The sequence below is a fragment of the Diplotaxodon limnothrissa genome, linkage group LG15 (genome assembly GCF_057381915.1).
Source record: "Diplotaxodon limnothrissa isolate DT_005_m linkage group LG15, D_limnothrissa_male_GT1.1, whole genome shotgun sequence".
Taxonomy (NCBI): Eukaryota; Metazoa; Chordata; class Actinopteri; order Cichliformes; family Cichlidae; genus Diplotaxodon; species Diplotaxodon limnothrissa.
The window spans coordinates 28,138,900-28,153,714 of NC_140610.1; the positions used below are offsets into that span (position 1 = coordinate 28,138,900).

Below are 14,815 nucleotides of genomic sequence, written 5' to 3' on the forward strand. Positions count from 1 at the left end.
GAGTGAGAAGAGATGAACCCGGCCACACTGAATTGAAGGGTGTTTGTGAGGTCATTATTTTAATGACCTCATCAGGGGGAATTGTTGGATTGTAGTGTTATTTTATGCCATGTTATACCCCGAATTAAAGATTGTGAATTATTATGTAGTTTTAGTTTGCATTATTCTCCTGAATTAGAAGAAGCTGATAACTATTGCATTAGTTAAACTGATTTGCATTACATTAAACTGCTGACTTGTTGTGAATGAATGACATTGTTTTATGATGCATTATACTGCTGAGTTATAAGAAATACTGTTCGCAGAGAGTTATTGTCTTATTTGTCTGATTAGAAGAGAACAGAATATGCTGGAGTTTTCTGCCCCATCTCAGCAGGAGCAGATAAACAGGGAGCCAAGGTCGTAGCTTAGACGCCGTGTGAGAGAAAGCATGCGAATGTTTAGGCTTTTTATGATAAGGTGGAGGCACCAGACGCTATAAAAGTTTGAGCAATGCTCCACCATTTTGAGATCTGAGGCTGTCTGCATACAGTGTCCATCTCCCACGCGTGTGATCATTAAAATCATCGTTTGACTCAACCCGGCCGGACCAGTGTTGTTATTGTGGTTTTTTCTCTTGTTTCCATCCCCAATTTTGAACTCGTAACAGTACGCACCTGGGTCCATTACACACACCACCGCACGGCCTGTCTCTGCAGACCGTGACACCTTTCCTCATCAGGTTTAACTGTTAATTGAACGTCTTCAGCTCTGGGACTGACCAGAACGGACAGATTAGAAAGAGTTTTTCAGAGGGACGGGTTCACTAAAGCTCAGGTGTTTGGACATGTACAGGCTTGTATTTTTGACAAAGGATGTTGAAGCTGGCAGGGAGGATGAAAAGAGGACCTCAAGGAAGATTCATGGATCTACTGAAGGAGGACATGCAGAAGCCTGCTGTGTTGGGGAGGATGTTAGGAACAGAGTGATGTGGAGACAGATGATTCGCTGTGGAGACGATAGCAGCCGAAAATTGTGCAAGAAGTGGTCTTGACCATCTGTTGCAGACACCGACAGATGAAGTCCGCTCCTGGGGTGCAGTTCTCTGTGGGTGAGTCCACATGGTCAAAAAACCACAGGCAGGCGTCCTCGTGGTCGCTGTGCGACGACAAAACACTAGTGATGTGCGGATCGATCCTGAAATATCGATTCCTCCGATACCAATCATTTATGTTCTAGAATCGATTCTCACATTAAAATATCGATATTTTAGTAATTTAGGGTAAATTTGTAGTTTATCATTAACAGGAACACAGTGGAAAGAAACTATAACATTCGGATTGTCTATATTCAAAGGAACTACTTCCTCTTCCGCCTTTCATAGTCATGTGCGAAATACGGCTGTATAAATGTCTCGCAGCCCCTTCACAACAATGGCTGAGCGTAATTGTGTGAACGTATTTTACCTCCACAAACAGCTGAGACGTGGTTTGCAATACATGTGGCAAAAAAGTGAGGTGTTGTGGCCATACATGCCAACCTTGAGACTTCAGAATTAGGGAGACATTCAAAAGGGCTGTTGGGGGGGTGATAAATACATTTTACAGTGTTTATTTATCGGATAAAATACGTTAAATGTCACCGTTATTATTGGCCGGCCCGGAAACAGCTGGCGTAAACTCTCGACCGTCTCACACTTTGTTTAATTAGTTTTCTGTTTAACGTTTATTCAGCTGTGTGAAAACCCCAGAGGAACCCACCCGAGGGATTAATAAAGTTTAATTTAATTTAATCTAATCTAATAACTTTAATCTCAGCCAAACCGATTTACTCACGAACAAATAAAACACTGAAAAAAGCCAAACAATAACATTTTTAAGTTATCAAAGTGACTTATATCTCATGTTTAACCCGAGTAGCGAAAGACCGTGGGGGTTTGAAGACGATGTGTCGGTCGGCTCAGATATTTGAAGTTTACACAGCTACATTCTCACCTGAAAATATGTTAAAAGTTTTTTTGTGACCCAGAAAGAGAAATAAGAGTAAAATTAAAACTAAGTAGCTGCCGCCATTGTTGGAAACTGGAATTGGCTGGGCCGCGCTATGAATTCTGCAATATGGTTTTTCAATTTTGCTGCCCGGGTGGAAAATCGGGAGAAATTCGGGAGAATTGTTGCTCCGGGAAATTTTCGGGAGGGGCACTGAAATTCGGGATTCTCCCAGAAAAATCAGGGGGGTTGGCATGTATGGTTGTGGCAACATCACTAACCTTGTCAAACACCTCAGAGTAAATCATATCACAGAATATGATGAGCTTATGTTGAGGCGAACTGAAGAGGAGGAGAAGGACAGGTGCTGCTAGGGCAAGACAGACGTCTCTCACGGAGTCCTTTAGTGCTGCAGGCAGGCAAGGTGTTCAAATAGTGCACAACTTCAGTTTTTTTATTTCTATATGATGAACTCTGCATTATTAAGTGATAAGAACAAGTAATCTGATGTCCTGTAATTATTATGATGCTATAATTTAAGATACAATAAATAAAATAATGTTTTGTACAAAGTATCGGTATCGGATCAGTATCGTCGATACCACCCTGAATATTACTTGGTATTGGATCGGAAAGGAAATCAATGGTATCATACATCAGTACAAAACAACAGGGTCGTGTGACAAGTATAACAGAGGCCTTGTTTTATTTCGACACACAGACGGTGGAGACGTCACTGTAAGTGGAAAGAAGAGACAATTGTGGAGCTTTTCTGTTGTATTGACTTGCTTCACCACAGTTTGTGGTAACATAAAGCAGCTAACATTAAGGTCGTGGAATGGCTGCGCTTAGAAGTCGGTCTGTGCCAGGAAACCATGAACTTTACCAGTTGTGAGAAGAAGAGATAGCTCATTTACGCAGATACATCAGGAAGCCATTTTAAACACGGACCAGCGAGGAAGGGAACAGGCAGGTTTTCTACATCTGCGTGTGTGGGATTGGCTGCCCGCTCTAAAAGGGGGAGTACGGTCTATGACAAGCACTCAAACTCACAGACACACACACACACAATCTGTGTGTGTCTCTTTGTGTGTGTCCTTGAGTGTAAGTGTTGATGATGATGCAGCTTTTCTGAACCGAAACTGAAAGTGTTCTTTCAGGATGACGTGAGGGGGATTCAGACATCACCTGCTCTCAGCTGCATCCAGTCCTGGTCCCGGTCGATCTGATCGTCGTCCTGCCCGCGCGGAAGTACTTTCAGCTCCTAATGAGTCATCAGAGGAGTAAAGGTGAGCTCATCTATGTTTCGGTTCAGGTTAGACTCAGCAGTAACACCTCCTGCTCCTGCTGCTCACGCGCCCTGCCCTCTCCCGCTGCTCCTTCAGACACAGAGCGGCCGGTGAGGAGATTAGCGGAGCTGCGGAGTCCCTGTCGTCGATTTGACGTTTGTGTGTGTGTGTGTGTGTGTGTGTGTGTGTGTGTGCTGGTGATCGATAAGCGGACTCATTGATCTGATTGATCGGACTGTTTGAAGTGTTTCCATCAGAGCTACAGCGGCAGGCCTTCAGACTGCAGGTGGTGCTCTGCTGGGGAAGTGCAGAGTCCGCACCAAACTCCGCTCAAAAAAACTCAAATTTACGGCGCAGCAGCGAGTTTCACTCTGGTGTTCATATCAGTGCTTCATGCTGCCGCTCAGGTTTAGCTGGAAAATCTGTGAGCCCTCTGCAGTGGACCCGAGCCTGTCAGCTTACACTGTATTGACTGTCTGCAGCAGGGCTTTCATCATCATTATCCATTGCAGTACTTATATCTATGTAGCGTCACAGCAGATGCCTTTGTGCCAAAGTAACTGAGGATAAAAACATGAAGGAGATTTTCCCGGCCTGGCTTTTTATAGCAGATAACCGCCTTAAAAATATTCTGCAGTAGATCAAAAACAGAAGAAAACCATGAAAACATACTACCTGATGCTGCTTAAGTAAATCAGAGCAAAGTTACAGAGGTTTGATTAGAGAGACAGCTAAGCAATCATTTGTAAAAGTTTAAATTTCTTCAGCATTGAACAGCAGAAATGAGGCTTTCATGTTGGAGGCCGACAGCACTGAACAAAACGGTAGACTTGTGCATAATAAGCAGCAAATAATGCAGAAAACAGATATTTTTGATGGTAAACTGGTCTCTGAGTAAACTGACAGAGAGAGAGAGAAAGAGAGAGAGAGAGAGCTGTGCAGGGAATAACAGCCAAAGTAAGAGGGAATTAATGACGATTTTTATCAAATGTGAAGCCCAGTTTTGATCTTTTGCTGCTAGTTAAGTGAATTTTAGTAGGAAAGCGATGAAACCTGATGTTTCAGAATATTTTAGATTTTGGCTTTCAGCACCAACGGCGTGTCTGTGTTGTGTGCCGTCAGGTGAACGAGCCGTGCTTTGTGTTTACATCTTTTTCCGTTTTCCCGCTCTTTAATCGTTGCTGTTTTAGCTGTTTTGCAGTTGTTGAAATAGTTTTGTGAGCTCTAAGCTAAGATTCTGGCAAAATACATTTATATTTAAAATTCGATTCAGGATTTAATTAATCGATATCAGCTGCACATATTCATTCATCATCTTACTGACTGCAGCAGGAGGTGCAGAGGAAAGTGGAGAAGAAGGAGGAGCCTGGAGCAAACTGCCAAGACTGAAGATCCCCTCAAAGATCTGGAAGAACCGCAAACTGCACAACAACAATGAAGGTGAGACCTGCAGAAGCCCTGCTAGAACCAGGTAGCTCTCCAGGACCACAGACTGTAGATGAAGGATGGACATAGCAACAGTCACGTCACCCACTGGTAGCTTTCGTGAAGGCTCAGTTTGAAGATTTTCTCTATGTTCGTTTTTGTTTCCAAAAATGGCAACATGTGGACGCTAATGGTAGCTAGGTTAGCATAGACTGAATGGGAGCATCTTACCGAGATGGTGCCTGCTAATTAGTGCTCAGTGACATCCAATCACAATACTTTCACCAGAGTTCTGCCCTCTTGGACAGTCTATTAGTACAGTAACCTCACAGCAACTATACGATTGGTCACATGATTTCATTTAAAATGGTTCAAAAGGCTCCAACAGGACAAACACAGTCCAGAAGTCCAGTTCAGGTGAAGCTTGCTAGCTACCAGTGTAGTGGCGAATTTCTGTCCCAAGCTTCGAAAAAATAATTCTTCCACTTCTTAATGTGAGCTGTTCAGATTTATTTCTGACTCGTACATACAAACAAAAGATGTCACGGTCAAAAAACTATTTGCTGCTACAGCGCACATTTCCATTGCCGTCCTGGCTCACTCTAACCTGCTACTGTAATGTTGTAATGTTTTCTTACCCGACACAAATTAAACGCGCAGCATTTATTCTCTAACAACATATTATACAAAATTAAACATGTAACATAATAACTGAAACAGTATCAAAAATATTTCTCTATAGATTGGCTCTAACAACCAGCTATCCGGTTGTTCAGTGATGACGCGACGAATCCTACTTCCGGGTCTAAAGTAGTATGCGTTTAATATGGCTTTTGTGTTGTTAACATGTTTAATGTTATGTATTTTCTTCTATTTAATCTCAAAAAGCTCCTAAAACAGTCAGTGATCCCTGTTGACCTCCCTCTCCTTTTATTACCACTAATCATTTATTTAAGCTCAGTTTTTAAAACCTTAGGATGTAACTACAGCCCAGCCTATGCAGCAGTATATGAATGACTAACCTCGTATTGTGGATGGATTATCTCAGTTGTTCTCCTGGCTGAAGTTTGGTCCTTTTACAGCATCCTGCCATGCGATTACATTTGTTCCTGACCACCGAGAACACTCAAGTTAACTTTTATCGAGTGGAAAAAAAGTTAGCTTGTTTATATTATGCTAACATAGCTGTGTCGCTAGCGGTCACGTAGCACATCATTATATACCAGCTAGCCCAACTTCAGTAACCCTACAAACGTCACTGCTGTTTAGTTTTCTGTCTTCATTTATGTTGGAAGTGATAGCAGAGCTGTACGTTTGAATTTGTTTCCAAAACCCTGCAGTCAGGACATGCTATATTGTACAGTGGGGCAAAAAAGTATTTAGTCAGCCACCGATTGTGCAAGTTCCCCCACCTAAAATGATGACAGAGGTCAGTAATTTGCACCAGAGGTAGATGATAGGTTTGTAGCTTGTACCTATCCGCTGGAACGTTGAAGACAATATAATTACACTGCAAAGCAAGACACAAGCAGGCTGGTTTACTCATGCATGAGGGAAATCTGGCTGGAGCCAAGTGTCGTCCCACCACCTAGCCTCCATCAGACTCTCAGCCAGGCTCCCCATAGCACTCCTTTTATTGTGGTTACATGAATATGCATAGGGTCATTAACATATGACATCTTACATAGGTATACATGTGAACAAAGAATACTGTGTGTGTGTGTGTGTGTGTGTGTGTGTGTGAGGTCCAGATGTGACCCTGTGAAGACTCCCCAAAGCTGGTGCCAGGAGTCTAGCGGTCCATCTGAACAAAAGGCTCTTATACTTAAACAGATATACGTGTGTTTGCTATACCATATATCAGCAAGAGAAGATACGGCCTTTCCTAGGAGGTGTGTAATCTATGCCGGAACACTCTGTAGAGGGAGTGAACGCACTCCCCCTTCATGCTACACAGAGCTGTTACTTTAGGATGAAACATCCTTTCAATCCACCAATGATTATATACACTTCTAAGCATATATGAGTAAATATTTCTAAGCATAAATGACAATCAACAATACAAATCTAACATTTCCCCCCTTTTTGACCTTTATGCTTGAAAAGTTCCCAGTTATGAATACCTCATGTCTGACAGTTTCAATGCAAACATTGTTATATTCAGCATATGTCAAATCACCCTAAATTACTGAAAAAATACACAGTTTAACAAATGTATTAGCAGTTATCTCATTCCTCATTGATCTCATCTCATGGCAAACTGCATCCTACAAGCAAACAAAGAAATTGTTAATTTAATAGTGAAAATAAGAAAGCAACATTTTCAAAAACATCTCAGCTTGGTGATGCTTCCTGCGGGTGTGCAAATCACATGTCTCTCTGCAGGGTGGTTTGAGCTCTGCAGGGCGTCATGAATGTCTCTTCCAGATGTTTCCATCATTGTCCATAGGACCAGAGTCCAAATGTATGTAGAATAAACATTCAAACATACCAGTTGGTTTTGTTGTTTGTCAACATGGGTCTCAGCTATTTCCAGAGCTGCAGACTTCTCAGCACTCTAGTTTTATGGCCTCCCATTACCTCACTTCAGGCCTTCGTCCTGTGAGGGGGATATTTATGACTCCTTCATTGTCCACGCTCTGCAGAGAAACACCTCTGTGAAAACGGTGCAGGGTTCAGTTGTCTTACTGCTGTTATGATCCCAGCAGCCTTCAGAGTGTCATCGTATGTACAGTATAGTGGCACCGCATTAGGTGATGTTCATAGGAAACTGCTGTCATCACCACCATAGCTTCTGGTTCCTGTGCTTTCACAGAATCATGATGTCATCCTCGACCTCCTTCTGCGCTGTCGATGGAGCTTGGCACGCTCCTCATCCCTCGAGTTTTCATGTTCCAACGCTGCTGAAGGTTTAAGGCAGAGCACGTCGTACACCTTAGCTGTCTTCCTCAGCGTCAATATTGAATCTTTCATTTTATTTAAAATCTCCTGGAAGCTCAGTAGCACAGCTCTCTGTGTCATGTCTGCTGTGCTGAAGATGATCTCTGATCCTCCTGAAGCCTCTCTCCTGGCCTCAGCTCCCATCTTGTGGACGATCCTCTCAGGCACTCCTTTTCGTCACGCATAGTCCTGATTTTGGGCCTGCTGGATCTGTCTCAAAACACTCAGCTTCTCCGCCTTCCTCCGGGTTCAGCTGATTCAGCCGTCACGCCTCGCACATGGTTGCCTTAGAGTTGATCAGAGGCTGGAGGTTGAAGTGCGAGCTTACCCTACGGGGGCTCAATCAGCACTCCCCCCTCACCACTGAAACAACCAAGTGTGAGATTTCTCTATTGTGCTGTCTTGGGGGTGCTGGGGTTTCCTGGGACCTCGACCTCTTTGCAGTGGCTCCAAGGTCTGATCTCATGATGGGCCCCAACCAGCTTGACCTTTGACCTCAACCACTGCCTGGGCTATGCCTGGAATGTTTCTTGCTTCTCACTGCTGCACCTGTATTTCAGAAAAACTTCTATTTGGAGAGCATGTCAACAATCATCAAACCACATTCTTTAGTTCAGTGAACTTCACTTATAGGCCATCAAAGCCTCATCTGAACATGGATGCACCACTTGCATAGGTTTAATACTTGTAAATAAACGGCTAATCACACAAATCACTGCAACAATAATAGTAAACATTGTTTAATGTTAATTCTGGACCCCACCTCTTGACGCATGGACACTCTCATGCGTCAACTCACCAAACCTGGATCCCTGTCTTAAAAACTGGCTCCACCAGGAGCCTGCATACATAAGATCTGGAAATAAAATCAAACTTCACACGTATAAACAATTATATCAAAAGAGTAATAAGCATTCAGCACGGGCAAGACAAGTGTCATGTGCAGGTTTTCTCAAATCATTAAATCACTATTGTTACCATAATTCGCCTCAAACATGGATCATCCCATGTGCTCAGTTAACATTAATGTAATCGGTGACTTCTCTTAAGCAAAGTCACTCCACTCACATATTATTATTATGGGCTCAAAGTGGCCAGCAAAGAGCCCATAATAAACTATTCCATAAATACCGTAATCTCTTATTTGTTTTACTCATGTCACTTGTCCGTTTCAGCTGAATCTTCCACAGCATTCTCAAAGAAACAAACATTAGCAATACACATTGACTGTGGTCAGATGGAGGTCAGACACAGGTCAACAGGTTCCAGAGGTGCCATAAAAACACCATAAAATCAACCATCAAAATAACGTCACATTTTCCCAAAACACAGTGTAACAGCATCACCACTCATAACCTGTAAACACAGTTTTCCTCACACATAAACCCAAAAATCCTGTAGTAGGAAAAACATCAACCAGGTGTCCTGGTATAAATCATGTGAGCAAACCACATGAAGAACTGTAATGCTCGCTGAATCCTTTTTTTTAGGCTGGGACATAATTGTCCCAAATAAGTGGCTTTCTCGATCGGTCGTATAGCACTTTCAATTCCCGACGTGCAGATCTGCTTAAAGAAAAGAAATAAACAAACAAAATCAGTGCCTGTTCAAAAGATAAAAATGAAAAATAACAGAGATTATCAAACCAAACTTTCAGTGCACTGTGAAAGTATCAAAATAAAAAGGCCTTGTTAAGTCATGACACAAACTCCTCATCAACTTCACAACAGGAGAAGAATCATCAGCTAGATTCACTCCAAACCAACCATCAGCTGCACAACACACAACAGTCTTATTAACTTATGAGTTTAATCACCAGGTCTGTGCTCTTCACTCATTTAGGCCACAGATCTATTTTATTCAATTTTCCTTTTTCCCTTCATCATAAAACATGTGACATGCTGTCATGCACTTCACAAAAGAAGTTTGTTCTGACGTATTCAGAGTTGTATATCTAGATACAGAATTCACTCGCACATCAAAGCAGGGAACTCAGTGTTTTAGAGTTTCCACTCAAACACATCTCATCCACTCGTGCTAGAATTCAGTCACCTTTCATTAATCTAAACCCGATCAACTAATTTGCATATCAGCCATTAACCCACTAAGTTGACAGGACAACAGGAAAGCATGTTCAAAATAGTATCACAAAAGACAATTTCCCTCATACAGTAAATTACTTGCTGCATCAATCAAGCAGGAAGCTTCTCCCAATTTACCATTTTAACACTAAATTTATTGCCTGATCACTGATTCATCAAACCAGGATTTTTTTTTTTTTTTCCCCACAAAGGTTAAATTGTTGTCCTGCAACTTGGAGAGTCAATTTTTTTTAGGATAAATTCAGTATTTGATAACAAGTGTCTGCTAAATTGACACTATTTTAACACTGATGAAAGATAACAAACTAATTTTCATTGCAGGTTTGTGTAATTAGACAGGTCTAATGCATGTCTGTGGAGCTGCATATCCAGCAGAGCATGTTCTTAAAGCTGCCTTTCCTACACACTTCTCTGCTATTATTTGATCATTTCTTAACTAATGTGCTATGAGTCTTCATGAGTCATTTTGTGTTTGGAATTGTTAGTAAAGTTAATTCATGTTCTGCTTGTTTGTGTGATTTTGTATGTTTCTATCTGTTTCAGACTCCTTCACAATTTTCCAACTTAAGCAGTCAGTTTTCTTTTCCCCAGATTTGCTAACCCAAATTTTGATTTCCCACATTTAATAACAGCATTCCTCTGTGTTTCCACTTACTCTCACTCTGTTGTCCTCTCCCACTTGCAACAGTCCCCAGCCGGCAGTTCTCCTTCAGCTTTGTCCTGTGTTCCACTGTCTCTTCTTGCCATTTTACTCCACAGGTGGCAAATGTCAAACTCCAACAGTCTCCTCAGTTCTCCTCAAAAGTTTTCTTCACATGCATAGTGAAGTTGCAGCTTGTTGTAAACACAGTGCCATTCATCCGATCAGTCAGGATGATGGGTTTGCTCTTCTCTGATGCTGTTTGTCCACATTGCTGCTGCTTGCTGAGACTTTTTGCTCAGGACTTGATGCTGTCTCTTTATCTGCCATGTTATTGCTTTGGAGCTGCATTCTTCAGGGAGGAGTGAGCTTGCTTGTGAGTTTGTGAGGTTGAGAAACACATTGCGCTGTATATAAGTCAGCCAGAACTTGGCCTGCATGTTTCCAATGATGTTTAACTATAAATTTCTTCCGTCCGACCGCTGCATGTGGAAAATTGATACAGGTCTGCTTTTCACCTGAAAGTGACAAACTAAGACATGTTCATTATCATCACTGCTTAATCAACACACATCTCTCTCTCTCTCTCTCTCTGTCCGTGTTTGTGTGAACAATCCTTTCTTAAAGCAGAAAATGACATTGTAGTTGTTTTTTGGCTGATCAACACAAAACCTTTTTCCTATGATTATTTTTCTTCGTCTACAATGTAATTTGTCTCTTTTTCACTCTTTTTTTTTTTTCCTTTACAATAGCTTGTGATCCGCAAAATCACTGCTCTCACTCACAATCAAAGGCAATTACTTTTGCACAGTGCACAAAAACACTGATGTCAGACACATTCACACTCACTTTTTCATCTGCATAAATAAATCATATGGCTGGAGATATGTGCCATGGTGATCCATAGGCATGATCACCAGTTTATTTAATTATTTTTAATCCAACAAAACAAATAAACAAAAACATGATGCTGATGCTACACACACACTAGTCAAGGTGCAGAAAAACTGCTCATGGAAACGCTGCACACTCTCTGTTTCCCCTCTCTTTGAGTAGTTCTCAGACAGCTCTTGATCTGATAATGTGTAGCTTGCTCATCAGCTCAAAAAACAAAAACAAAACTGCAACGCGACATCACACAGTAGTTGCAGCATATTAGTTGTTTTCACAGATGTGCTCTATATCTCAACAATGGCTCATAATAAGACGACAGTCTTCCACACAGGTCAAGTGCCTCTATGCACTTCATGAGTTTAAATATTTACCTATATCACTTCACCTCACATGACCTCACATGTCATTGTACTGAATTTGAGCAACCACAAGCTTAATGTAGGTTACTTTTAACAACTATCCACCTCAATGGTTTGGCACACAGGCTGTTGTCGAACAGGGCAAGCTAAAGAGTTAACATTTTGTGTCAGCAAGGGGTGGGGGGAAAGCCACCCACCAGAGCACAGCAGCTGATGTGGGCTGGCCTTTTCCACACACTCCTGGCTGCTTAAGAAACCATGATAACAACAACAGTCGGTGTCGCAGACCACGTGTTCTACTCCGCACACACTCACACAACAACAACAACAACAACAACAAATATCCTCACTCACAACCAACAAAAATTAGGCCTATTGTCTCAACGCAGTCTCACACAGTGACCACGTGCTCTGCCGCACACAGTGGCAAAGACTTACATAGCAGTGATCACGCGCTTTATCGCACACAGTGATAAAGACTTTCAACGCAACCTCACACAGTGGATGCGTGCTTTGCTGAACACAGCGGCAAAGACTTAAACTTACTCGGTGTTGCTTAGCGTGTAATGTAGCCTCGAATCCCGCCGATCGTCATTCATCGAGGAGAAAGGACAGACAGCGAATCCACAGGAACTTCCTGGCTGACGTCAGTCTTTCAGCGTGCCTCTCCCCCCCCTCGGTGAATGCGATCCCAGGGCTCCGGCATCGAAGGACCAATTAATGATAGGTTTGTAGCTTGTACCTATCCGCTGGAACGTTGAAGACAATATAATTACACTGCAAAGCAAGACACAAGCAGGCTGGTTTACTCATGCATGAGGGAAATCTGGCTGGAGCCAAGTGTCGTCCCACCACCTAGCCTCCATCAGACTCTCAGCCAGGCTCCCCATAGCACTCCTTTTATTGTGGTTACATGAATATGCATAGGGTCATTAACATATGACATCTTACATAGGTATACATGTGAACAAAGAATACTGTGTGTGTGTGTGTGTGTGTGTGTGTGTGTGAGGTCCAGATGTGACCCTGTGAAGACTCCCCAAAGCTGGTGCCAGGAGTCTAGCGGTCCATCTGAACAAAAGGCTCTTATACTTAAACAGATATACGTGTGTTTGCTATACCATATATCAGCAAGAGAAGATACGGCCTTTCCTAGGAGGTGTGTAATCTATGCCGGAACACTCTGTAGAGGGAGTGAACGCACTCCCCCTTCATGCTACACAGAGCTGTTACTTTAGGATGAAACATCCTTTCAATCCACCAATGATTATATACACTTCTAAGCATATATGAGTAAATATTTCTAAGCATAAATGACAATCAACAATACAAATCTAACAGTAGACTTCAACTGTGAGAGACAGAATGTGAAAAAAAAATCCATGAATCCACATGGTAGGATTTGTAAAGAATTTATTCGTAAATCAGGGTGGAAAATAAGTATTTGGTCAATAACAAAAATACAACTCAATACTTTGTAACATAACCTTTGTTGGCAATAACAGAGGTCAAACGCTTACTATAGGTCTTTACCAGGTTTGCACACACAGTAGCTGGTATTTTGGCCCATTCCTCCATGCAGATCTTCTCGAGAGCAGTGATGTTTTGGGGCTGTCGCCGAGCAACACGGACTTTCAACTCCCGCCACAGATTTTCTATGGGGTTGAGGTCTGGAGACTGGCTAGGCCACTCCAGGACTTTCAAATGCTTCTTACGGAGCCACTCCTTTGTTGCCCGGGCGGTGTGTTTTGGATCATTGTCATGTTGGAAGACCCAGCCTCGTTTCATCTTCAAAGTTCTCACTGATGGAAGGAGGTTTTGGCTCAAAATCTCACGATACATGGCCCCATTCATTCTGTCCTTAACACGGATCAGTCGTCCTGTCCCCTTGGCAGAAAAACAGCCCCATAGCATGATGTTTCCACCCCCATGCTTCACAGTAGGTATGGTGTTCTTGGGATGCAACTCAGTATTCTTCTTCCTCCAAACACGACGAGTTGAGTTTATACCAAAAAGTTCTACTTTGGTTTCATCTGACCACATGACAATCCTCTGCTGTATCATCCATGTGCTCTCTGGCAAACTTCAGACGGGCCTGGACATGCACTGGCTTCAGCAGCGGAACACGTCTGGCACTGCGGGATTTGATTCCCTGCCGTTGTAGTGTGTTACTGATGGTGACCTTTGTTACTTTGGTCCCAGCTCTCTGCAGGTCATTCACCAGGTCCCCCCGTGTGGTTCTGGGATCTTTGCTCACCGTTCTCATGATCATTTTGACCCCACGGGATGAGATCTTGCGTGGAGCCCCAGATCGAGGGAGATTATCAGTGGTCTTGTATGTCTTCCATTTTCTGATGATTGCTCCCACAGTTGATTTTTTCACACCAAGCTGCTTGCCTATTGTAGATTCACTCTTCCCAGTCTGGTGCAGGTCTACAATACTTTTCCTGGTGTCCTTCGAAAGCTCTTTGGTCTTGGCCATGGCGGATTTTGGAGTCTGACTGTTTGAGGCTGTGGACAGGTGTCTTTTATACAGATGATGAGTTCAAACAGGTGCCATTCATACAGGTAACGAGTGGGGGACAGAAAAGCTTCTTACAGAAGACGTTACAGGTCTGTGAGAGCCAGAGATTTTCCTTGTTTGAGGTGACCAAATACTTATTTTCCACCCTAATTTACGAATAAATTCTTTACAAATCCTACCATGTGAATTCATGGATTTTTTTTTCACATTCTGTCTCTCACAGTTGAAGTGTACCTCTGGTGCAAATTACTGACCTCTGTCATCATTTTAAGTGGGGGAACTTGCACAATCGGTGGCTGACTAAATACTTTTTTGCCCCACTGTATTTAGATAGAAGCTAGCGAGCTAACTCCCTGCTAACTTCTAACTCCGTTAAATGTCATAAATTCCGTTTTCATGGATGCCTGGATGTTAAACTCAATTGTTACACCTGGTAGAGCAGAACGCTGATCATTTTATTAAAGATGAAAGACTTTAGACAGTTTTTCAACTCTCATTAATGCCATAGTGATCGTTTGATATATGGACCTGCAGCGGAGTTTAGACCCAGACACGGCTAGTGACGTCAGACTGAACAATCAGATAGTCTCCTGTGTCAGTGAAAATAGGCGACTCCCCTAATAAACAGGGGAAGTATAAAGACCCCACCACCCCATTCATGTGCAATGAAGGAAA

At 42.5% G+C, this 14,815-nt stretch overlaps 1 protein-coding gene across 1 annotated transcript in view; it reads left to right on the plus strand.

Moving 5' to 3' along the window:
* Positions 1–3,234: 3,234 nt before the first annotated feature.
* The window catches only part of LOC146617701 (tumor necrosis factor alpha-induced protein 2-like), a 63,344-nt gene continuing 51,763 nt past the window's right edge, over positions 3,235–14,815 (plus strand). Inside the window, exons 1-2 of the mRNA XM_085373205.1 lie at positions 3,235–3,256; positions 4,586–4,696. Coding sequence (XP_085229331.1) covers positions 3,235–3,256; positions 4,586–4,696 — 133 coding nt within the window. The remainder of the gene's footprint in view (positions 3,257–4,585; positions 4,697–14,815) is intronic.